Source organism: Zootoca vivipara, chromosome 3, assembly GCF_965207765.1.
Source record: "Zootoca vivipara chromosome 3, rZooViv2.hap1.1, whole genome shotgun sequence".
Classification (NCBI taxonomy): domain Eukaryota; kingdom Metazoa; phylum Chordata; class Lepidosauria; order Squamata; family Lacertidae; genus Zootoca; species Zootoca vivipara.
Window position 1 is genome coordinate 12085557 of NC_142586.1, and position 26236 is coordinate 12111792.

Consider the following 26236-nt stretch of genomic DNA (forward strand, 5'->3'; position numbering starts at 1 on the left):
TGATTGTTCACTGATGCTTCTGTTGCAATGTCTGTAAGAGGGGGGGGGGGGCTTTAGCCCTGAATCAGTGCTGTGTGAATTGAGTCCTAGTTGTAGGGTTTGTCTTTTGTGGTCTCTGTATATTTAACATAGTGGTTTGTTTGGGGAGGGGGGCATTGCGAGCTTTAAAGTATTTTGTTTCTGAACCAAACAAAAATGGAGGTTGCTACGCTGTAGACCTTTTATTTAACTTGAAGCACTGAATATTTTTTTCTTTTTGCCTTTCAACAGGAGTCTTTTGTCTTTGAACCAAACTGTCTCTTTAAAGTGGATGAATTTGGCTTCTTTATCACATGGAAAAGTGAAGGAAAGGTACCCTTTGCAATGATTTCCATATCATGACTTTCTCTCTGGAGTACTAACCTCTCCGGTCTTTGAAATGTGGCCCGTCTTAACCACATCGAGTGCCGTGGCGCAATGGTCCCTCCGCTGCCCCCCCCCCCGACTCACCGCGGATGCAGAGGAGGGACATGGCATGGGCGGGGCGGGCTCAGAGGCGTCGCAGCGGGCAGGGCGGGCTGCCTGGTCATCCTCTGGGGCGCCGCCACCTCCTCCTCTGGCGCGGAGGCCTCTGCTGGGGGGTGGTGCTGCGTAGCGCCCGGCCTCTCGTCCTCCTCATGCCCCCAACCCGACCCCCCAGGCCGTGGCCGGGACTCGAAGCCGCAGCGGGAGGGAGGGAGGGAGACAAGGAGCAGGGTGAGCAGGAGGGTGGGTGGGTGGATGGGCGGGCAACACAGCCAATCGCCAGCACGGGAGAGGCAGGGCCAGGCCAGCCAGGACGGGAGAGAGAAAGGGCACTCTGCACAAGCTCAGGAGCCCCCTCGCCCGCCCCGCTGCGCGCCCGGCTTGCCGCCACTGAGCCGTGGCCCCCGGACCACTTCCCTGACGCCCTCCAACGCCCAGCACTGTGGTTCACCATGCTACTAGCCTCTACGGCTAGGACAGGCCTGTGTGTGTTTGTGATAAAGCAATCTGCTGCCTGTTCCGTCATGAAGCACAACTCCTAAATACCAGGTCCTTGGGCAGCAAATCCCCAAAGCATCTGTTAGGGAGTAAAGCTCCATGGACCACAGTTTACTTCTGAGTAAACATGCGCAGGACTGCACCATTAATTTGTTGAAGGGAAATCCACAAGCGGAAGCACATTTTACTTACCTCCACCCACCTTTATTTTAGTTAACTGGGGAGAGGAACAATATTTCGGGCACCTCTTCTCTCCCAGCAACCATTTGTTTACTGTAGGGAGGAGAGATTTGCTGAGCAGCACTGTGTTCGCAGAGTTACAAAATGGGATGTAAATGCAGAGAGTTGTATTACTATAGTGCACGGGTGTCAAACACAAGGCCCGGGGGCCTAATCCGGCCCGCCAGACCTCGTCATGTGGCCCGCGTAGCCGCCGCCGACAATATCCGCTGACAGTAGTTCTGGAGCCTGCAATTGGCCGAGGGTCAAAACCGGGGGCGGGGCTGCAGGCGGAGGCCGGGGCGCTGGAGCCGCGCTGATGGCCTTGGCCAGGGAATTTCAATTTCGAATGAGGCTGAGGGAGGCGGTGGCACAGCGGCCAGACGGGGAAGTGAGATGCAGGAGGAGGAGGAGGAAGCCCGCCGAGGAGGTAGGAAAGCCCTACAGGCGCCGCCGGCAAAGTTGGTGCCGGGACGGAGCAGCGCTGGATTTCTTTTTTTTGGCGGGCTTTGCTGTTGTCTCCGAGAGCGAGCGAGGCGGCACTGGGAGCCGCCGCCCGCCGCTTCCCTTCCTCTCCTCGGCTGCATCCGGGAGGTGGGCGAGCGAGCGGGCGAGAGGGACGCGGAGTGAGCCTGAGGGGGAAGTAGGCGAAGCGCAACAGCCGCTCTCTTGATGGAGCCGGGTTTCTCTTCCCTCTTCCCCCGTTTTCTCCTCATAGACACTCGGGAGGGTGCCTGGCTTTTGCTCTGCCCCCCACCCCCGAGCCGCCCTTTGGCTTCTCAGTTTCGGCGGAGCTGCTCCCCGGGGGGGGGCGGCCGGGAGGGAGGCGACGACGACGGCACGGGTTCCTGCTCTTCCTGCTCTGCCGCCGCCTCCTCTCAGCCCCTTGTGATGTAGGGCTCCAGATGGAGTCGCCTTGCGGTTTGAGTAGGTGGGAGGGGAATTTTTTTGGGGGGGAGTTTTCAAGCCTCCTCTGCCTGCAGTCCCGGTAGGGAGAGGCGGCGGCGGCGAAGACGGTGGGGGGAAGAGCAGCTCTGAGGCGAAGATGCATGTCCGCTGGGGCTGCCGCCGCCTTCCTCCTCGGGAAATCCGCTGCCCTCCCTCAGCGCGAGGGGAAGGGACTCTGGCGCTGAGGAGGGAGGATGCAAAAGCAAAGCAGGGAGTTGGCGCTGCACCGCATGTTCCTGCTCCTCTCCAAAGCATGGGGTGGGTTGCAGTGTGTGGCATCCTGCCTAGCGGGGTTTGGGTGTGCGCAGGGCGGGAGAGGGAAGCCCTCTTTCCATCTGCAGGTTTTTAATCCCAGCAGTGGCTTTCTCCTTCCTGCCGAAGGTTTAGTTGTGCCCCCCCCCGGAAGCCGTCGATCCCCACCTTTTGTTCAAATTTCCCTCGTTTACATCCCCTCCCACACACGCGCCACGACGCAGGAATGTGATCCGCGTGGGGGCGGGAATGAGCTTACATTATTACAAAAAACAGTAATAATTGAATGCATTGACAATAATTTATGATAATAAAGAGTGGACACATAGTCCTACAGACACAACCGGCCCTTTGAGGGTGACCAAACTGCTGATGCGGCCCCCAATGAATTTGAGTTTGACACCCCTGCTATAGTGCTAATGGCTTGGTGATGGCCTTGGGGATATGCAATCTTGGTCCTGGTCCTTTGTCTGCTAGTCTCTCTACACCCACCTCTGCGCTGGCAGCTGTTATGGGAGCATAGCAACAGCCCAACTTTGTTCCCTTCTTGTGACCGTCTCTCAGGATTCATCCCACCTTTTCTGTGTATTTGATGTGAAGACACAAAATGGAGGAGAAAGGTCTTGGGTTTGGTGTGTAGTTGCTAAATATGTGTATTATTATTATTACCTTCACATCAATCACATTGAAGTGGTGAAATCACCTTGATCTGTATGCTTGAACTGAACAGAATAGAATACACACTGCTTTGTGTTAACTGCGATTGCGAATTCTACTCCAGCTTTGCTTTCTGCTACAATTCCTATTTTAATGTGATCTTTATTACAAACCAACCCTGGAGATTTTCCTGTTTCCTTTGTCGTTCCAGGAAGGGCAAGTTTTGGAATGCTCTCTGATCAATAGTATTCGCTTTGCAGCAGTGCCAAAGGTATTTCTGTAATTTTCTTTAATGGTATTGTTTTAAACAATAAGTGTTGACTTGGGTAGTGGAGTTTACTTTGTTCCAATTTTAGTATATGTGCTGCCGAAGCGAGCACATGAAGTTTACTTTGTAAGGTTGCTATCAACAAAACCTCTGAAAACCCAGCTTCCTTGATGGCCCGTTTAGTCTTCAAAACAACTTCTTCAGTTTTCTTCCAAAGCTTCAGCATTTGGCACAAATGTCTAAAAATTCTGGCCATAGTTAAGTGTTTTAAAGTTCCATCAAATTTCATTTTTTAAGCATCTGCTTAAATTTCACCATTTCAATTGGCAGGATTGAAAAATGCTGTCTTTGTGAGTGAAGCTTGCCCAAAGTTTTCTTCCAATTAAATTTTAGACACAGCTTCAAAGAGAGCCATCAAACACTTCTAAAAATGTATGACCATTATTAAGATAAGGGTTTAATGTATTCATTCATTGGCATTCCGATCTCCAAGAAGATGTTGCCATGCAAATGAGCTTTCCTGATTTTAGGCGATAAACTGGAAATCTCTTTACACCAGAGTAACAAGAAAGGGTCTGTGCAAGAACTCTCCGATCTACATATTCCTTCAGTTTTGGCTTGCATGCAGACTTTGGTGGCTGCAGGATGACAATCTGTTTTTCAGATTTGTAGTTTATTTTTTTTTAAAAAAATTCCCCTAACCTTCCTGAGGTTGTTGAAGTGGCAGGAACAGGGCCGACCAACCAGTTCTGCAGCTGGTTGCAAAACACAATCTTCTGAAGACATAGATTGGTAAACATAAGAGGCAGCCATAAGTCACACTGCCCCCAGTGCAAGTTATGAAAGTTGTGATCTGCAATGGTGATCATAGCGATTGTAGCTTAGAAAGTTGACCTATGACTGGACCAAGTTTTATGAAAATGCAAACCAGCATGCCGTGGAAAGGAAAACCAGAAGTGCAATTGAGCAAAAGAACAGTCACTGGAAATTGAATCCTTTTTTCCAGAACTATGATTGCGGTATATCCTGCCTGTAAAGAGCTTCTGCATAAATAACCTAGAATCATGGTGTGTCAGCTCCTAAAGGTTGAATTATAACAAGCTGCCACCAACTTTGTGCCATATAAAGTTTCCGCCTTCTGGAACAAGGCCTTTGTGACATCATCAGTTGTATTTAAAATACTCACCTGTGTCGTGAATGCTTTCAAACTGTGGACTTGAAGCATTGATTAAAAAAAAATATTTAGCAAAGGTGAATAAGAAATGTTTACATGTTAAATATTTGAGGTGGGGGAGTGAACAAAATTCCTTTCTGTTTTAGCTCTGGACGTCTAACAAGGCATTCATTGTCTCTAACAGGATCCAAAAATATTAGCTGCTCTCGAGGCTGTTGGCAAGACAGAAAACGAACTTGAAGGGAAAATAGTTTGTGTCTGTAGCGGCACAGATCTGGTGAACATCAGCTTCACATATATGGTAGCAGAAAGCACGGAAGATGCTAAGGTATTGTATATTTAATTTCACTGCATTGCTATTCTATATAAAATCCCATGCGTTCTACTGAAGCATAACAAGTTCTCATTTGGACACAGATCTGTGGAAATTGAAATGGGATAGCACATGTTGCAAAAAATTGAGCTAATGGTTCCATTGAACCTAATGCAGTGCTTTCCCAAATGTTTGGGTGTTTCCCCCATGTGGGAAAATGTTAGAATGGCAATTTAGGAAGTGTGTCAGCGTGTGATAAAAAGTTTGCATTGCAGTGAAAGATGTAATCTGCAACTCTTCAAAGTAAGACTGGTGGGAGACTTTTGTTAAATATCACTTAAACCTTGGCTTTCATTTGAAGAAGAATGGAAAAGAATACAATTATAATCTTGGTTTTGTTTTCAAAAGGGCATGATGATGTATTTATCCTTTGCGAACTGTCGAGCCTGAGTGCAAAAATAAAATATCTGATGCTTGATGAAATGAAAGCAAAAATGTATTTCAAGCACTTAGCATTGTGGATACGTGAATTAAGGGCCTATGGACATGTTGAGATGCCATATACTGTACTGAGTTAAATCATTGGTTAATTTAGCCTGGCAGAGGCTTTCCAAGAATTTACCGTGTTTCTCACATTATAAAACATCCCTACAAAATAAGGCATGGCAGGATTTTTCTGAGGTGGCAAAATATAAGGCATACCTCGAAAATAAGCCATACCGCAGGTCTGTGGCAAAGAAGAGGAAAAGGAAGGGGGCTGCTCGGAACCGGCTGCTGCTGCTGCGTTAACCCCTGGGACCGGCTGCAGCCTTTGTGCGCGGCGCGCGAAGCCCCGGCTGCAGCCTTTGTGCGCGGCGCGCGAAGCCCTGGGACCCGGCTGCAGCCTTTGCGCGCGCTGCGCGAAGCCCCGGGACCCGGCTGCAGCCTTTGCGCGCGCCGCGCGAAGTCCCGGGACCCAGCTGCAGCCTTTGCATGCGCCGCGCGAAGCCCCGGGACCCGGCTGCAGCCTTTGCGCGCGCCGCGCGAAGCCCCGCTCGCAGACAGGCAGGTGCGCGAACGAACGAGGGAGGTGAGGAAATGGCCAGGAGAGGTTTCCCACCCACCCCTCCTCCTCCCTCGGCCTTCACATACGGTAGCTGGGCAGCCAGTCACCGGCTCTAAGTATGGTATGGACTTTTTACCTCAGGCGGGGAAATGGGGTGGGGGTCGGTTGGCGGCGAGGGAGGGGCGCAAAGCGGGCTGAGGATGCGCGCCCGGCTGAGGCGCAGGCATGGGGGGGGGGGAGAGAGAGCAGCAAACGTTTCCTCAGGCGATCCGAAATAGCAGGGTGACTCCCTTGCCTGCCTGCCTGACTCAATCAACTCAGCAAAACCACCTCCGCTCCCCAGCTCACTGCCCGGTGTGGGAGCGAGAGGACACACACTCACAACAGGTCATGCAAAACACGATAGGGGGGGGAGCTACTGCACTACCCATGTACCGTAATAAAAATAAGACATCCCTTGAAAATAAGCCATGGTGTGTTTTTTTGAGGAAAAAATAAATATAAGACGTGTCTTATAATATGAGAAACACGGTAAAGGTTCCCCAACAGCAAACCAGAGATGCCAAGAATTGATACTGGAACTTTCTGCATTTCAAGCATGCGCACTTAACACCAAATTATGGAGCTTCCCTAATTTGCTTTCTGCTACAAGTGTTATCTTGTATTCTGTTTTCTTTTTAAGATTATGCTACCAGATCATGCTTCTTGCAGCGAAGTTTGCATTAAAAGCCTCCCAACTCAGGAAAGCCCACTGAGATTAGATTCGTCTGTGTACATATTATAAGGATTTTATCATATCTGTTTTAATATGCTTTTCGGATTGTTTGCTTTCCCCCTTTCTTCTTTGTATGCTTTTCGGTTATAATTCTGCTATGCTATCCTATAACGAATTTGCAATTTTGAAAAACTTCTTTAAAAAATACTATCTCTGTGATGATAATGGTCATGTTTATAATGAATAGTCCCCCCCATGAAAAATCTGGAGCCCAGTGAAATTACTTTTGGTTTACCATAGCAAAGCAGAATGGCTTGCTTCCCTTTTTGTGGATACAGTATTTAAGAGGCATTTTCAGTAAATGGTTTCCCTCCAAAGATCGACGGTGTAGAGCTGACCCCATTTGTTTGATTCCTAGAAGCTCCAGTGCACGCAACATTTCAAAGCAATTACAATATGTCTGGGCACATTTTGTGATGGACAGTTCCCAGGAATATCAAAGATCCCAGTTACACAGTTTGGAGTACCATAGCCTGTTTTCCAAGCTCACTTATAGGCGAGGTTTCATTACATCCTAGAAGAACTGCTTCCCCAGCACAGTCAGCTACGAGAGAAAGAGAGAGGCCCTCTTTCAACATTTTTTTGCAGGAGATAAATATCTCTAAGGCACCCCCCCCCGCCATAATAGCTTTAGAGCAACTATGTGTTGGCATCTTCCATGCTTATTGCTAAAAGCTACTGGGGCCATATTTAGTGGGAGAAAACAAAAACGCCCAAAAACCTAGATCCTCATCCCGCCTTTGAAATCTCAGTAATGTCCCGGATGTAAGACAGCCAGCCCTATTTTCATGTCATAGCTGATTCATCCCATTAAATAGCCATGTGAGAAGTCCCCGTGCAATTTTATATACACTCAGTGAATAGCAGTGGGCTGACTTCCAGCTTTTAATTTTGTTGTTATGAACATTATGGCATGTGTGAATATCGGTTTATGTCACGGGAAGATAACATTCTTGAGAAGATGCTACTTTAGGGAACAGAGCCTAAGTACAAATAGGCTACCAGGGGGGAAAACAATCTTAACTTAGCAGCCAAGAGCACTTAATGGCATCTTAAGCATATTTGCAAAACTGCTATTCACATTTAATGGCCAATACTTCTACAGCACTCATTGCTATGAATATGCTACCCCCACGGTTTGATAATGTGCTTTATGTACCACAAGTGCTGTTGGTTATGAAGTAGAGTGTTTTTGCATTTATGTTCTATTGAAAGGCAGTTTGTATGGTAGGGGTGCTTGGGGGGTTTATTACAAAAGTTCACCTTTAAATTATCTCCATAATATTCCTTTTAGTTTTAATAGTAACCAGACTGTAAACAGGCACTGCGGTGAGGGGAACTTAGGAATCAATCATTATTTTTGGCACTTTGCTTAGGTGTGATCTACTTGAAATAAATGTCCAGTGTCAAGGCAGCAATAATTATTATTCAATAAGTTTGTATACCACCCTTCATCTGAAGATGTGACAGGGCAGGTCACAACATAAAAATACAAAATGAAAACACAAACTGCACAATAAAACAAAAACAAACCAATACCCCCCCCTCCCAAACACACCTCTTAAAAGCCATAGAATGTTCATCAGCCAAAGACCTGGTTGAAGAGAAACTTTTTCACCCGGTCCCTAAAGATATGTAATGAAGGCATCAGGTGAGCCTCCCCAGAGAGAGCATTCCACAAATGGGGGAGCCACCACCGAATAGGCCCTGCATTCTCATGTTACCACTCTCCAGATCTCTTGTGGAGGAGGCTCAGAGGATGAGCACAGGGTCCAGATTAATGCGTATACCTTGAGGTATTGTGGTCCTGAGTTATTTAAGGCTTTATAGGTCAAAATCAGCACTTTGACTTTGGCATGGAAAGTAATTAGCAGCCAGTGAAGTTGGGCCAGGATTGGTGTAATAAGCTCAAACCATCTTGCCCGGTGAGCAACCTAGCCACTACGGCTGGGCAATTTCTGGTTTTCAGCATCATGCTATATCAACAGCTAAACATCACAATATACCAACATATCACAGTGTCTGAAATAAGGATGGAACTATGTAGAGGCATTGGCTGGCTTCACAGTTTTTCCTGCAACATGATGTTTGCATATCACCCACCCACCATGATTCACAATATATTGCAGGTCAAAAATTATGAAACCAATATCACGTTATGGACTTCAAACCAGTTTTGGACAATATATTGATATATCACCCGGTCCTACAGGCCACTGAATTTTGCACCAGCTGAAGTTTCTGAAGCGCCTTCAGAGGCAGCCCTACGCATGAAGCACTGCAGTAATTGAACCCAGGGGTTACCAGAGCATAGATGGCAGAAATTAGGCTATCCCTGTCCAGGTAGGGGCACAACTGGGCCACTAGCCAAAGGCACTTCCTACCAGTCAGATGGACAGCAGCTACCTCTGGAGGTAGAATTGGTGGAATCGTTCCCCTGCTCCATCAGCAACAAAGTTGCTTGTCCCTGTCTGCTTCTCCCACCCTCCTCAGGCTGTTAAATAAAAATGCATCACTGAACAGAAACAACTGGTCAAAACAAGGTCTCTAAGGTGCTACTGGAAGGATTTTTTAAATTTTGTTTTGACTGCGTCAGACCAACACGGCTACCTACCTATAACTAGAAACAACTGGTGTCAGTGTCAATGGTTGCAGAGCAGAGTGAGGCACTCATGTAATGTCCTATACCGCTTTGGGGAAATGATTTGACACCATTTTGGGGGAGAAATTTTAGGAAGAAATGTACCTTTGCAGTACATTTACCAATTTTGCTGTTGGACCATCTCTGCTGCCAAGCCTAACCAGATATTTCTTGTCTCTTCACTCGATCTCTTAGTTAAAACTCCAAGATTGAAAAAGAAGTTAGATCTGGCAACTCAAGGAACACTGACTAATAAGTTTTTTCTTCTTCAGGAAAGCTCTTGAAACCAAGAGATTGCATAATTCAAGGATTAAAGTTTAATAAGAAACTTGATTTGGGAAACTTGCCAGCTCCTTGACTCTGCCCCAGTACTTAGCTATAATAGAGAGCACAAAATGAGGGCAAGGTCATACATAACCAGCTTTCCTGTAGAGGTTACTATATCAAACACATAACAGGTTCCTGTGGTATTCATCTGAAGCAGGTGTTTGATATTGAGGAGGTGTATTTTGAAGCTCCCGGGCTGATCAAACTATGGTCATGTCATTTGTACAGCACAAGGGAAGCAAAGCGTTCAAACAAGATTTTCACTGCCTCTTCCCTGACTAGCTCCTGGAGGTAATGATCCTGATGGGCTCTTCTTTTTAACCTACCCCTAGGACATCCCATATCTCAGGCTTTTAGGTTGTTCTTCAATCTACCCATTTCCACACCAAGGCAAACCGGGTGCCTGCTTACTTGCTTTCATCTCTCTATTACTGCTCTCCTGTTGGCCAACAATTTGGGAACTACATCAATCATACTGATTTAAAACTACGCTTCTGCTATCAAATGTTGCCAGAGTTTTTAAAAGACCTACAAAGCCACAGAGATAAATGGGGGAAGCTTTGCATATTCCCAGCATATTAATGGGAAATCTCCCTGGATGTATGGCTGCTTGGACCAAGTCCATTGTGCATCTAATAGACATAACTGTATCTATTCAGCTATTTGTATGATGATGATAATGATTGATGGATGGATTGCCTTTTATATTAGTCTTCATGCAATTTACAAACACATTAAAAACAGCTAAGAATAAACAGTGCAAAAACCAACTAAAGACAGGTTTAAAAATGATACAAAATTAACATCTAGCATAGACCTTTTATTCTTTTTAATAAATTTATTTATTTGGTTTTTCAGATTAAAATTTTACAGTCACATATCCAACATACAACATAGAAACAAGATTCCAAAGAATCTCCTGGACTTCTCTCCTCCGCTTTGTGAATCCTATTGTTAATCATTTCCTCCTGCATCTTTTATAATAATCCATTTCTTTTACCTCTCCACTGTGTCCAAAATTCACCGATAAACTGCAAGTGTTATTCCAATCCTACTGACAATTTTAACTGTTTACAATGGTGTTTAAGATAAATTATAAAATTTCCCCATTCCTTATTGTAAGGGTGTTGTTGCGGCTACCCAAGTCCACTCTGTCTTTAAGAGTTTATTGTGCATAGTATTTACTGTGCAGAGATAGCAGAAAACATGACCTTTCAGTCACTCGCAGAATCCGGGAGTGGACGTTTCCGGCTACGTGACCAGTATGAGAGTTTGGGCACCCCGGAACGCCTCCTCCCAACCTTATGTTTGGTGGCTTGCCTTAATTCGGGCGCAGGAAGGGGCTGCCTGCTCCCCTCCACCTCTTGGTCATGGCGGCGCAGGGGCTCTGCAACATCGCTGAGCCCTGACGCCCCCGTCCCGCTCACTTCCTGATTCCCCTTACCTGATCGACTGCTGCTGCTCTCACTGGGCGAAGTGCTGGTCAGCAAGAAGGGAGGAGGCTCCCCCGTAGGAAGGCCCCCGACACTTATTAAAATTTTGGTCTTCCTTATTTCTGATTCTTCGGGTCATTTTTTGCCATTTCAGCATAATCCATAAATTTAATTAGCCATTCTTCTCTGATAGGAACTTGATCTTCTTTCCATCTCTGGGCCAATAACACCTGCACAGCCATGGTCACATACATAAATATTCTTTTCTGCTCCCTTGGGATTTCGGTTCCTAGAATTCCTAACGTAGACCTTTTAATCCAGCCGGTAAATCTTCTTGAACCAGATGTCAACTGTGCTCAGAAAGTGTGAATAATGGGTGCCATTTGTATCTCATCTGGGATAGGTAAAGGTAAAGGGACCCCCTGACCATTAGGTCCAGCCATGACCGACTCTGGGGTTGCGCGCTCATCTCACATTATTGGCCGAGGGAGCCGGCGTATAGCTTCCAGGTCATGTGGCCAGCATGACAAAGCCACTTCTGGCGAAACCAGAGCAGCACACGGAAACGCCGTTTACCTTCCCGCTGTAGCGGTTCCTATTTATCTACTTGCATTTTGACGTGCTTTCAAACTGCTAGGTTGGCAGGAGCTGGGACCAAGCAACGGGAGCTCACCCCGTCACAGGGATTCGAACCACCGACCTTCTGATCAGCAAGCCCTAGGCTCAGTGGTTTAACCACAGCGCCACCTGGGTCCCATCTCATCTGGGATACTGTTCCACAAAACAGGCAGCTGCACTGACAGTCCTTCTGATACTTTTGGGATGTTAAGGAAAAGCTCTTCTGCAGAATGCAATGACCTACAGAGAATATAAGGGATGATGGCTATATCAGCAGCTCCTGTTGCTCCTAGTGTGTTTGGTGCCATCCGTACCTATGCTGCTTTATAGGGTTAAAGTGAGTAAAGGAGATCAGAATATAATGCAGACATGAAGTAGGGTAGAGATACAACTTCCTCCGGCTGGAGGGTAAGAAGATACAAATGTGATCAAAGGATGGTGTTGACATTTCTCTGAAAGCAGAAATTACTGCTTGAGTGCTGATGGAAAGTGTAGTTGTGTATTTCCAACCGTGCTTATTCCAGCCATTCTCTTCTGTTGAACCCAGTGACTGGATATATTTTCAGTTGGAAATGACTAGGTGAACTGGCCCTTGGCCCTGTGGAACGTCCTATTTCAGTGCTAACAAAGCTTATTTTCATCCTGAAATAGAAACAGAAACCACTCAAGTGCTTTGTGGGTCCCAAACATTGATTAGGTGTGGTTGTATCTACTGGCTTCTGGGTGAAACTTGTTTTCCAGTAATCACCTCTTTCCTGGGTGCTGCCATTTACTAGCTTTTCCAGAGAGACAAAAATCTAATAATACAGTGGTACCTCAGTTTAAGTACACAATTGGTTCTGGAAGTCTGTACTTAACCTGAAGCGTACTTAACCTGAAGTGAACTTCCCCACTGAAAGTAATGGAAAGTGGATTAATCTGTTCCAGGCGGTCCGCGGAGTACTCAACCTGAAGCGTACTTAACCCGAAGTATGAGTGTAGTTGGTTCCGGAAGTCCGTACTTAAGAGAGATTGCAACTGCAGTGGTACCTCGGTTTACAAACACAGTTGGTTCTGGAAGTCTGTACTTAACCTGAAGCGTACTTAACCTGAAGTGAACTTTCCAATTGAAAGTAATGGCAAGTGGATTAATCCATTCCAGACGGTCCTTGGAGTACTTAAACTGAAGTGTACTTAACCTGAAGTGAACTTTCCCATTGAAAGTAATGGAAAGTGGATTAATCCATTCCAGATGGGTCCGCGGAGTACTCAACCTGAAGCGTACTTAACCCAAGGTATGAGTGTAATTGGTTCCGGAAGTCCGTACTTAACCTGAAGTGTACTTAACCTGAAGCGAACTTTCCCATTGAAAGTAATGAAAAGTGGATTAATCCGTTCCAGATGGGTCTGCAGAGTACTTAAGTACTCGAACTGAAGCGTACCGAGGTATGACTGTAAAAATTTTCGTTGTTAGACGAAGACCGTCACATTATTGTCATTGTCTGATCTGGTAGGAGGTGAGATTGCAAGAAGCAGTAACTGAGGTGCTGCGTAGTGGGGCCTGTTTGTCTTCACATGCTACTTTTTCTGGCAGAGAAATTACTCCACGAAAATGGGGGAAAGGAGAAATATGCCCAACTGATGTGTGTTAAGGTTAGGGAAATTTGGGGAAATTTGGTGCAGTCCACATATTAATGGACAACCTAGCAGTTCGAAAGCACGTCAAAATGCAAGTAGATAAATAGGAACCGCCACAGCGGGAAGGTAAATGGCGTTTCCATGTGCTGCTCTGGTTTGCCAGAAGCGGCTTTGTCATGCTGGCCACATGACCTGGAAGCTATACGCCGGCTCCCTCGGCCAATAATGCGAGATGAGCGCACAACCCCAGAGTCGGTCACGACTGGACCTAATGGTCTGGGGTCCCTTTACCTTTACCTTACCTAATTCACACTTCCCCAAAAATGCACAACACCAAACACTGTTGTCCTTCGATAGGGGCACATCTCTGAATTTTGCGATGCAGCTCCCCAGCCAAGAAAAGTGGACAATAATGTGCACATTTAAAGGAAAGTATGCATGAAAACGTACACATAAGTAGGGGGGATGAATTGTGTTTGGGAAAATTGCCACAGATTGTGAATATTAGGGGAAATTGCTTACAGAATGTGTTTATTAGGAGAGAAATGCACTGAAATGCTGACAAATTTTCATGAGGATATATATAAAATCAAACACATATAGTGATGTGGAAATGTGGTAAACTGAATCAATATTATAAAAATGAGAAACGGGGAGAAACCAGAACTGACAGCCCATTCCTAGTCACATTCAAAGCTTTTTTTAAAAAAAAATATATATTGGTTTTTCAATGTATACATCCTCTAACGTTATTTCTCTAACAATTTTCCATATGTGGATATATATATATATATACTGTACATTCAAAACTTTTAAACTTGATTCATAATAAATTTCTTGCGGATTCTGCACCGAACAACTGAAAACAGGCACTTTTCATCCTGGCCTTGTCAAGGTCACATTTAAGTCGGATATGGGGAGAGGGTAGGAGGCCTCCTAGCCTAAAATGAGTGTTTGGAGATCTATTATAGGAGGAAGCATGAGATAAAATAATAATAATAGATAAATAGGATTGCATATTCTACCCACCCAAGATTTTAGACTCAGAGCTTTGTTTATGTACAGCATCCATTTTTATCTCCCTGCTCGTTAACGTAGCAAAGAGGTGCACATTATCAATATAAATGGCAAATACAGACTGACATCCTCTGAATGAGAATTCCCCACCTCCCTGTGTGGCTGTCTAAAGAGCCCTGGTTTTCCACCAATTTAATTGTTGTTAGAACCCAGAGGGATGTAATACCATTTCAAAACTGAGCTTATTTCAGTGGTTTCTCTTAGTTTCTTTATCTCCTTAGCTGTGTGGTACAGTGTACTGCTGCTGACACCTGGTGGAATTCTTGCAAAAGAAGGCATAACTTTTTAACTAAAACTTGTCTCTTTCAGTACTTATGGGTTTTGTTTTAAATTTTTAGAAGGGGGGGGGGAATCAGTGGTTTTTCAATATTCAAGGCTATTTTGAGAGTTTCATTTTTATCTTATTTTTAAAGAGAAATGGAGGTATAATGGAACAGTATTGTGGTGACAGAATGAATCAGCTTTCCCCACTTGTTTTTGTTGCCCGTGAAGTAACGTTTTCCACACCCTGTGGAATGCCCTCCCACCAGAGGTCAAAGAGAATAACAATTACCAGACCTTTAGAAGGCATCTTAAGGCAGCCCTGTTTAGGGAAGCTTTTAATGTTTGATGGATTTCTGTATTTTAGTATTTTGTTGGAAGCCGCCCAGAGTGGCCGGGGGAACCCGGCCAGATGGGCGGGGTATAAATAATAAATTATTATTATTATTATTATTATTATTATTATTATTATTTGTATTATTTCTGTAATTGGTTATGTAAGCATCTCTGCACCAAGCCTATGTACAGATTATTGGGAAAGCCCTCGTAATGGGAAGTCACAGCAATTATTATTATTATTATTATTATTATTATTATTATTATTATTATTATTATTTTATCCTGACTTTCCTCCAAGCATCTGAAGCTAGTTTCAATGGTTCACTGCACTCCCCATTATTATCAGGTTAGGCTGAGGGGCTGTGAGCAGTCCAAGGTCACCTAGAAAACTTCATGGGGGAATCTGATAATGGTTGAGAGATACAGTATTATGAGAGATACAGTATAATCACATTTTAGGATAAGCCTGTCAGTGGCTACTACTCACGATGGCTGTGTACGACCTGCATTATTGGAGTTGGTATACATAGAATCATAGAGTTGGAAGAGACCACAAGGGCCATCCAGTCCAGCCCCCTGCCAAGCAGGAAACACCACCAAAGCATTCCTGACAGATGGCTGTCAAGCCTCCGCTTAAAGACCTCTAAAGGAGGAGACTCCACCACACTCCTTGGCAGCAAATTCCACTGCCAAACAGCTCTTACTGTCAGGAGGTTCTTCCTAATGTTTAGGTGGAATCTTCTTTCTTGTAGCTTGAATCCATTGCTCCGTGTCCGCTTCTCTGGAGCAGCAGAAAACAACTTTTCTCCCTCCTCTATATGACATCCCTTTATATATTTGAACATGGCTATCATATCACCCAATAACCTTCTCTTCTCCAGGCTAAACATACCCTGAATACTTCTGAATATCAATTGGGCATGCAGATCGGAAGGTCAGCGGTTCAAATCCCCGGGTTGGGGTGAGCTTCTGTTGCTCTGTCCCAGCTCCTGCCAACCTAGCAGTTCGAGAGCACACCAGTGCAAGTAGATAAATAGGTACCGCTGCAGCGGGAAGGTAAACACCATTTCTGTGCACTCTGGTTTCTGTCATGGTGTTCCGTTGTGCCAGAAGTAGTTTAGTCATGCTGGCCACATGACCTGGAAACGCCAGCTTCCTTTGCCTGAAGCGAGATGAGCAGCGCAACCCCATTGTCACCTTTGGCTGAACTTGACCATCCAGGGGTCCTTTACCTTTTTAACTTAGAGCAGGTATTTGCCCACCAGTAGTTTCAACAGGGCCTAATTTATAGCATGTACTTAGAGCTGCAGACCAAGTGGGAAGTTTGATATTGATAACCATCCCACAACTGCTGCAGTTACGTAAAACAACCCTGCAATTTATGTAAACTGCCCTGCAATTTACACCGTAGTATCTCGATCAGATATTGGCCGGAAAGGCTCTTGTTTTCATGCTGTTCTGGCAGTTTATGCTTCAGCTGCCAAGACCGCTACTGACTGCAGATGGTGTTCCATAGAACCATCCAATTAAAACTTGACAAATTTGGAAATTCTGGGTATGGATGATAATGAAATGGGAGTCAGAGTCAGCGTGATAGTCACAGAAAAGACACCTTAATGAGTGCGGAAACGATTTCCGGGGATGAAAAATAGGAAGTAAGGGAACACAATGTAGCAGGATCATTGTGTAGGCTTAAGAGCTTCCTAACAATTGCTGTGTCTTTCCTGTGAAGTTTTCTAGGCAATTCACAGTTGTAAAGTTCTAAAATAGATGCCGTTAATGCCAGCACAAATTACACGTTACTTAATTTGGGCTAAAATTGGCAATGGTAGCTGAAGTAGGGAGGCTCATATTTGTGCGGGCTATTAATGGAACACTTAATAAATCAATTAGGGGGGGGGGGTCTGACCATGGAATGTTATGTTGCTGTAGCTTCAGCATCTGTCTGGTGGCATAAACTTGTTTGTGCAACTAGAGGTAATTCTAGTTTAAAACAGTACTTTGCCTCTTCAGTGAATAGCCTGCTTTCAGGAAAGGTTTAATATAAAATACGTGGAAAGATGGCTTTCCTCCAAGGAATTCAAGGTATTGCACAGGATTCTGCCTCTCCCCCACTTTTTCCAAATAACCACCCTGTGAGGTGAGTTTGATAGCTTCTGGGTGACTTAAACCTCAGATTCTATTCCAACACTCTACCACGCTGGCTTTCTAATTCAGACTTCTCTGGGGAAGTGGTCGGGCCAATGAAAAACTTCTGTGACCCATGTCTAGGAAGCACAGGACAGGTAGAAATGTGGATGAGGCCAAGTTGTCCCTTTACTCCTTCACCTCTGCACCAATAGGAACATTTCCAACCACACACACAGCTTACCAGGCAGAGGGCCTTCTCAGTGGTGGCACCCTCCCCGTGGAACGCTCTCCCATCAGTTTTCCAGGAAATAAAGAACTATCTGACTTTTAGAAGACATCTGAAGGCAGCCCTGTTTAGGGGAGTTTTAAATGTTTGATGTTTTACTGTGTTTTAATTTGCTGGAAGTCACCTGGGGTAGCTGGGGCAACCCAGCCAGTACCACAACGACATTAGAACAGGGCTGTCGCGACAGTCAAATTGGGTAGGAAATTTGCCCTGTTACTCATATTGCTAGATTTTTCCTGAATACGGAAAGAAAACATTTAAGAAGGGGAATCGATGGCCATGACTCGGATGACTGTGGGATGCATCTAGGCACTGAGTTGTGTCATTCCTAGCTTCTGAGGCAAGGATTGGGCCAGAACTATGTCACATGCAGGTGAGAAATCCCAATGGAGGAGTATGTGACCACAGCTGCATGGATGTTATTGGCCCACAGATGGAAAGAAGATGAAGTCCTTTCCAGAGAAGAATGGCATATTAAATTGATTGATGGATTATGCCAAAATGGCAAAAGTGACTGGAAGACTCAGAAATCAGAAAGACCAAAATTTTAATAAGGAATGGGGAAATTTATAATTTATCTTTAAAATCATTGCAAACAGTTAAAACCGTCAGTAGGATTGGAACAACACTTGCAGTTTATTGGTGAATTTTGGACACAATGGAGAGGTAAAAGATTTGGATTACAGTGGTACTTCGGGTCAAGAACTTAATTCGTTCCGGAGGTCCGTTCCTAACCTGAAACTGTTCTTAACTGAGGTACCACTTTAGCTAATGGGGCATCTTGCTGCCGCCACCATTCTCATCCTGAAGCAAAGTTCTTAACCCAAGATACTATTTCTGGGTTGGCGGAGTCTGTAACCTGAAGCGTCTGTAACCCAAGGTACCAAAAGATGCAGGAGGAAATGACTCAATAGCACCCACAAAGGGGAGGGGGGAAGTCCAGGAGATTCCTTGGAATCTTGTTTTTATGATGTATGTTGGATATGTGATTGTAAAACTTGAATCTGAAAAAACCAAATAAATAAATTCATAATTAAAAAGAAGATGTCATGTGTAATATATAAGGAAAGAGCTGCTTTAGCGTTACGACGAAGAGACTGAGCTATGAATAAGGACTTATCTGCCTTGAACCTCATCCCTGTAATGAGCAGGCTAGGGGTCTTAGGTAAGCCTCTGTCCTCTTAGGATTCGTTCACACTTCCAATTGTCCCACCGCTCCCCCCCCCAAAAAAACCCCTATTGAATTGGAACGAGCATCTGTCACTTTTTCTGTGGAGTGATGTTTGTTCCGATTCGGCAGTAAACAGCAGGTTTCTTGGCATGGGACAGGCAAAAGTGTGGACAAGCCCTCAGCCTCAGTTCCGCTTCTGCAATATGGGAACAACAACACTTATGTAGGTGACATGGTAATTGAAACAAGATTATATATGTGATATGCTTTGAACACTTAACATAAACAAGCTATGATGATGATGATGATGATGATGATCAGTGCTTTTTTTTCGGGGGAATCAGGGGTATGCATACCCCTAAACATTTTGTGAATCTAATGGGAGAAGAAACTATTTTTTAAAAAAATATATAGTTTCTTCTCTAGCACGGTGAATTGTCAGTTCTGTTCCTACCCCTGATGGTGGCCTTTTGTCCATTTACTGTATTTATTTTTCTCGATTTGAGCTATAAAATGGTGATTTTCTTGAGTCAAAATGGGAGTACCCCTAAACATTTTTAAAGAAAAAAGCACTGATTATTACAGTGGTACCTCTACTTACGAATTTAATGCATTCCGAACGCACATTCGTAAGTCGGAAAAAAATTGCAAGTCGAATCCGATAAGAATGCATTGGGAGAAAAATTCGTAAGTCGAAGCAACCCTATCTAAAAATTCGTAAGTAGAAAAAAATCCTATCTAAACCACATCCAAGATGGCGGACGGAGCTCCGTTCGTAAGTAGAAACATTCGTAAGTAGAGTTATTCGTAAGTAGAGGTACCATTATTATTATTATTATTATTATTATTATTATTATTATTATTATTATTGTTGTTGTTGTTGTTGTTGTTATTTCTGCAGCAACATGGAGGGAAAACTTGCTGTTGAAGTGAGCACCGTGGCAATAATGTTCTCTTTTTCTCCTCTTGATATTTCCAGCGGCTGAATGCTTACGCACTTTTCTTGTCTTTCAGCAATGGGTTGATGGACTCAGATCAATCATATGTAACTTTCGAGCTAACAATGTCTGCCCCATGACATGCCTCAAGAAACAGTAAGCCTTTTCTTCCCTCACCTCTTCAATTCTTGTTTTGTTTCCGGCTGCATATTTCTTAGCATGCATTTTCCAATAAAATAAAATAAAATTCCTTTCCTTACTTGGTCCAGCAAGAGATAAATATCTGGGCAGTCTGCAGGGGACATTCCCCACAAATTCAAACATCCATGAGAAATGTGGTGTTAATTTAGTCGTCATATTTTTTTCCACAAATAAAAATGTTCCCAAAGTCAAATACGGTCTTAGGAGTAAGAGAGTTCACTGGTGGGCATAACAATCTGTTGAGAGATGCTGCTGTGGCTGTTGGCCCCATCTGAACTTTTTCTGGTTCAGGAAGGAGAATGTCTGCCCAATTATGTATGTTCTGGTTAACATTTTGATTTGTAGTGGGTCCATTCCCCCTCCCCCCGCTTCTTCCAAGAATTTTCTGAAAGGGCAAGAGTTGAACCATCCAGGATGCTTCCCTACAAGCCCTCCATTGTACTCAGAATTCACTGAAGAGAGTTCATCTCCTCCTCAATTTATAAGCCCCCATTTTGATTCTCCAGAAATTCCAGCATCTGCAATCGAAGATAGTGGCAAGGTGTGAAGGGGAAAGCCTCCCTTCAGGCTTTTATTCAGCCCCAAAGCCTAATCAGTAGCAAGTTTACAGGTCAAAAGAACTCTGGAAAATCCAGTTAAGAGGGGCTTTGGGGTCCTACGGCCCCCAGATCTTTTGAGACACTCAGTTACTCAAAATACATAAAAAAACTCTCAGCCTGTTGATGTGCCTTCAATGGACAGAGCTTTTTTTTTATCGAGGTTGTGGGAGCTTGCTGACATTGCCAAACTAAAGCTTGGGCAGAACTTGTTTATAGCCTCCCTGTAAGCCCCAATCCATGCTATATGGCTATAGCTGGGAGCAGAGCTGTTGTCAGTCACATGGGCTTAAGGGGCTGGACTCATCATGGCCTCCCTCATGGGATTTTCATAGGAAAATCACGATGAAATTCACCTCAACACCAAGTGGATTCTTAAACAATTCGCATGTGTTTTCCCCAAGGGTATTTCTCAGATCTCACTGAGTCCCCCATTATATACGTAGCAGTAGAAGCATGGACAGAAATATGAGGTGTGCTTCTCTGGTCCTCCCCCCCCCTTTATTTTAGCATGTGAACCAATATGTTTTCTTCCCTGTTTTCCCTTAACTTCTAGCTGGATGAAACTGGCATTTCTGACAAACGCGAATGGCAAGATACCAGTTAGAAGGTAAGCACATTGTGCAGTTGTTGAGCGATGATCCCAACAACAGTTGTGACCCCCCCCCCTAAAAAATAGTGAGTTAGAGTTCTTTCCAAATCATACAGCTCAGTGGGGATATTGAATTTTGTCACCTAAAACATACATTGGATTTGTAGCCCCTGAATGCCAATGGATGCTGATATATTTCAAAGCAAATAAAAAATAAAAAATGTGAGGGATGGTTGAAATCACTAGATCATCCGCTTAAATAAGGTATATTCAAATGGGGATCACTGTGAAAAATCCTGATATAATTTCCATGCTCAAATATCAATGCCCACAGACAAACCATAAAACATTGCATCAGAACTAGTGGTATGCTCTGAAGACTAGGATTTGGACTGAACTTGGAAAATTGAATGCCTCTTTCTCTTCTTCTGTTATCTTTCTCACTGCCAAAATTGAGAATTTGAGCTCTTTGAGGCATGTGACATCTCTTTTTAACTTGGAAAAGTTCCTAAAATGCTGTGGTTGGTTGGTCTGGGATCTTTGGGCTGCTTTGGATATGAAGGGAATCTAAGTTGTCTTTTCCCTTTCTAAGTAATCTCCTGGGAGGAGGGAAAATTGGCTTTATTATTAGAAATAAATAATGCTGACCTAAAAAGGTAAAGGGACCCCTGACCATTAGGTCCAGTCGTGACCGACTCTGGGGTTGCGCGCTCATCTCGCATTAATGGCCGAGGGAGCCGGCGTATAGCTTCCAGGTCATGTGGCCAGCATGACAAAGCCGCTTCTGGCAAACCAGAGCAGCACATGGAAACGCCGTTTACCTTCCCGCTGTAGCGGTTCCTATTTATCTACTTGCATTTTGATGTGCTTTCGAACTGCTAGGTTGGCAGGAGCTGGGACCAAGCAACGGGAGCTCACCCCGTCACAGGGATTCGAACCGCTGACCTTCTGATCAGCAAGCCCTAGGCTCAGTGGTTTAACCACAGCGCCACCTGGGTCCCTATGGAACTGTAAAAACAGCCACTCTTATTAGTAAAGTGGATCTGCAGCATGTATGAATGTGTGTGTTCAGCACCCAAGGGAGCCTCTGTAGGTGGAAGTGGTTATGCTGATGGGAATGCAGAATGCCCTTTAAATAACCTATCTATTGTTTTTCTCTAGCATTACCAGAACTTTTGCATCAGGTAAAACTGAAAAAGTGATCTTTCAAGCACTTAAGGAATTGGGTCTTCCCAGTGGAAAGGTATAAACATTTAATATTCAAGAATATTGGGCTTTATTTTTAATCTGTGTCATGAGTAAAAACAAACATTGCTGGTGGAAGGTTACTCATGGCCACCTTTAACCACCTTTAGCAAACTATCATAGGGTTGCCATATTTCAGAAAGTGAAAATCCGGACACAGAAGTTGCTGAACTTTTTTTGCAATATCTAAAAAGACAGAAAGAAGTTTCTGAGCTATTTTTAAGTCCTTTCGCCAAAATCATCACTTCTGACATGGGTTACCATACGTCCTGCAATGTCTGGGAAGTTCCAGACGTATTGCCAACCCTACTAAATTAATTAGTTCTTTTGCAAAGCTGCTGCTTCTTTGGCGATCACTAATAGCTGAATAAGATTGTCTTCCATGAACATGGTCTTAAAGAGTGAGTCCATAATTGACTCTGGAGGCCAATTCTGGACCTACGCGTCCTTCCACAGTGGAGACATTGGGGGGGGGGAGTTGATCACGGTGAGGGTTTGCCAAATGTGCCTTCCTCTTAGCACATTTCTCCCTTTCGTCCTGAGTTTGAATGTCTTCAAAGCCCATGGCACCATTGGTAAAGGCTGTTCTCTAATTGGAGCACTCACAGGCCAGTGTTTCCCAGTTGTCAGTGTTTATGCTACATTTTTAAAGATTTGCCTGCAAAGATTAACCTGTATGCTGTTTATAATTTGAACAACGTAGCTTATAAATACACACTAAACCAGGCATCCCCAAACTGCGGCCCTCCAGATGTTTTGGCCTACAACTCCCATAATCCCTAGCTAACAGGACCAGTGGTTGGGGAAGATGGGAATTGTAGTCCAAAACATCTGGAGGGCCGAAGTTTGGGGATGCCTGCACTAAACATTACACATATTGCTGTGAATGTATCCCAGTACAGTGATACCTCGGGTTGTGAATGCTGTGGGTTGCACATTTTTGGCTTACAGAACCTGGAAGTACCAGAATGGGTTACTTCCGGGTTTCGACGCTCACGCATGCGCAGAAACACAAAATGGCATCATGCACATGCCCAGAAGCATCAAATTGCGTCACACGTGTGTGCAGACACGGCACTGAGGATTGCGAACGTGCCTCCCGCACGGATCACGTTCGCAACCCGAGGTATGACTGTACTCTTGCTTTTTTCTGTCAAATGATAACAGGCAAGACACTCAGTGCTTCCATTTGTATGAGCATTGTGTAAAATGGTTGTGGTCATTCGCTCAGCTGGCTTGGCATGTGACCCACACTTACAGTGAGACCCAAGAGTTTCCATTTGCCAATTCACATTCCAGCTGTGCCTTCAACTGGTGTAGTTACGCAGGAAATCTGCCAAGTGTCCTGTGCTGTGTTAGTCTTTAACAATGGTTGATTCAGTATTAATTTTGAGTTTGTTGAGTAAAATATTATGAAAGTGTTTGGGGGCTAGTATAGTCATGTTTCCGCTTCCTTTTCAGAATGATGAAATCGAACCTTCATCCTTTACTTATGAGAAATTTTATGAACTGACTCAGAAGATATGTCCTCGAACTGATATAGAGGATCTTTTTAGGAAAATGTAAGTTGATCTCAATATAAAATGAATTTAATTTTCTGATTACTGAATCCAAAGATGATAAATATTACTGTGCCATGACTTTTTTTGCCATATTAATATTAGCAGTCAGGTCTACATTCTTCTACAAAGATTTACCCTAAGTAAATGGCCCGGCTGTGTTTTTCAGGATCTTCTGCATTAAGAGAAGCACCTGGAAGGAACTGTTTTTTGAATTGGCTTTACTAACCTATAATATTAACCTGCTATTTTTAAATTATTAACACAATATATGAAAACTAACTAGGTTAAGAAAGTCTTAATGTCTGAAATTTCATACACTAAGATTTTAATGTGGAAGACTTACATGTTGGTTTGTTAATCCCCTTTATCTGTTAAATAATGAAATGGAGAAAAAAGTTCCTGTTCTGTAGAAAACAGTTAGTATTACTAATTACAATAGTGGCTGCTTTGAAAACACAAAGCTTAGATCAGTGGGAGAATATTAGTTCGGTGTTGAGAATATATAAAAAAATGTCAACATGTAAATCATATCTGCTGTAGCATCTTATATGAAAACTTACTTTTTCTAATAAATTTCTTTTCAGCAATGGAGACAAAACTGATTATTTAACGGTAGACCAATTAGTGAGCTTTCTAAATGAAGTAAGCTTTTTCATACATTAACTACCATACAAGTCTGTCTGCCGTGGCTTGCTTCTTCTCATTGCATGCTCCATGCTACCATCTGCTGTGGTTTTGATCCGCTGATCTTTCCATTTTGGCAATACCCAGGTGCAAAAATCAGCTCCATATTGATACATTCTCCTGCTTTCTTCATGTGGCTTTGCAAATTGCTTGTGTTGATCACTTGCCGTAGTGTGTAGCTGTTGTATGTGTGTGTTATTGACTGCTTTGTCGTTATATTTTAACTGAATTTCTCGTAATTTCAACTGAAGTGAACTTTTACTTTTAGGAGTCAAATGTTTCTGGACCAATCCTTCTAAATATTGATGGGGAAGCAGAGGGGAGATTGAGAATTGGGCTTCTGCATGTAGTAATGGGAGTTCTTAGTGTCCATTTGCTGTTTGAAAAAAATGGGTGATGCGGTGTTCCTAATATGCTTTCTGATGAATCGTAGTATGTCCTTTCCAAAAGCAAATTGATGATGATGTAGTATTTAGTGAGTTAAATATCTGGATGAAAAGTGTTCTTCATGGAAGGTTCTTTTATTAATAAATGTGTTAAGATGAGTTGTTTAGTCGTTTAGTCATGTCTGACTCTTCGTGACCCCGTGGACCAGAGCATGCCAGGCACTCCTGTCTTCCACTGCCTCCCGCAGTTTGGTCAGACTCATGTTGGTAGCTTCGAGAACACTGTCCAACCATCTCGTCCTCTGTTGTCCCCTTCTCCTTGTGCCCTCCATCTTTCCCAACATAAGGGTCTTTTCCAGGGAGTCTTCTCTTCTCATGAGGTGGCCAAAGTATTGGAGCCTCAGCTTCACGATCTGTCCTTCCAGTGAGCGTTAAGATGAGTACACATGATATTTATGTGGCTGAGTCAAAGTATAGCCTTTGAAGTCAATTCATTTGTCTTCAGCTCAGCTTTTTAATTTTTTTAAAAAAGAGGTTGGAGAGGGATTGTGTCAAAGATAAATTGCATCTCACCCTCATTAGTCATTGCTGTGCTGTTATTGTTGCTTTGAGGATTGATTTGCCTACCATATTTCCATTTACTCACTTTGGGGGCTGCCCCTGCTCTCCTTACAGTTGCTGGAACTCCTGTCACGTCCTCTCTCCCTCATTACGGAAAGATTGCCATTGACCCTTGCTCAGCCACTTTTGTTCATTCTAGGATGGTGCCATTTTAAGATGAAGTCAAGCAACTCTTCTTTCTGCCGCTCTTCCATCTCCAGTGCTCTTTCCCCCTAAGTGACAGAGAGAGAATTCAGGAGTGCTGATGATATGAAGGGCACGAGTGGTTTGGTCAGTGAGAGGAAAATCAGAAAACAAGGGAGAACGGAGGGAGTGAAGAATAGAACCTTCCTTTCACCATAACCCTCACCTATGAAGTTTCAAGTGCTTTTCTCTAGTATAAATTCAATTGAATGAAAGGTTCAAGGACATTCCCTTCTTTAAAGTTTTTAGGCATGATTGCTTAACTTTTATATATTGCACAATATCTCATCAATCAATTGATTTATTTCAGTCAATAGACAAAAAAAGGAAGAAGTACACAATACACAAAAGTGTAAAACAAAAAAAAATCATATACAATTATAATAATCTAATTAGTCCTTGGAGATATTCTTTCTAGTTTCAAGTGGTCAGTTGTTTTCATGTTCTCACTGCTGCTGATAGAGATTTGGCCACCACCTTTGGGGCTTTTATCTTCTATTGGGTATTTAACATAAAATGGAACTGGCATTCCTGGTAGTTTGGTCAATAAAGGACCAGTCGTACACTGTTGAATCCCAGCATAGAAGTTATAAAACAGATGGACATGTTCTACAGATTCTGCCTCCTGATTTTTACAGTCTTCGGGAAAGAAGGCTGTCAATATATCTGCCCCAA

The 26236-nt window shown here is 43.8% G+C and overlaps 1 protein-coding gene across 26 annotated transcripts in view; it reads left to right on the forward strand.

Moving 5' to 3' along the window:
* The window catches only part of PLCB4 (phospholipase C beta 4), a 183701-nt gene that overhangs the window by 100527 nt on the left and 56938 nt on the right, over window positions 1-26236 (forward strand). For all 26 annotated transcript variants that reach the window (XM_088665578.1, XM_088665585.1, XM_035110090.3 and 23 more), the window contains 8 exons: window positions 271-351; window positions 3290-3349; window positions 4705-4848; window positions 19568-19647; window positions 20845-20898; window positions 22042-22123; window positions 23587-23687; window positions 24272-24329. In XM_088665578.1, coding sequence (XP_088521704.1) covers window positions 271-351; window positions 3290-3349; window positions 4705-4848; window positions 19568-19647; window positions 20845-20898; window positions 22042-22123; window positions 23587-23687; window positions 24272-24329 — 660 coding nt within the window. The remainder of the gene's footprint in view (window positions 1-270; window positions 352-3289; window positions 3350-4704; window positions 4849-19567; window positions 19648-20844; window positions 20899-22041; window positions 22124-23586; window positions 23688-24271; window positions 24330-26236) is intronic.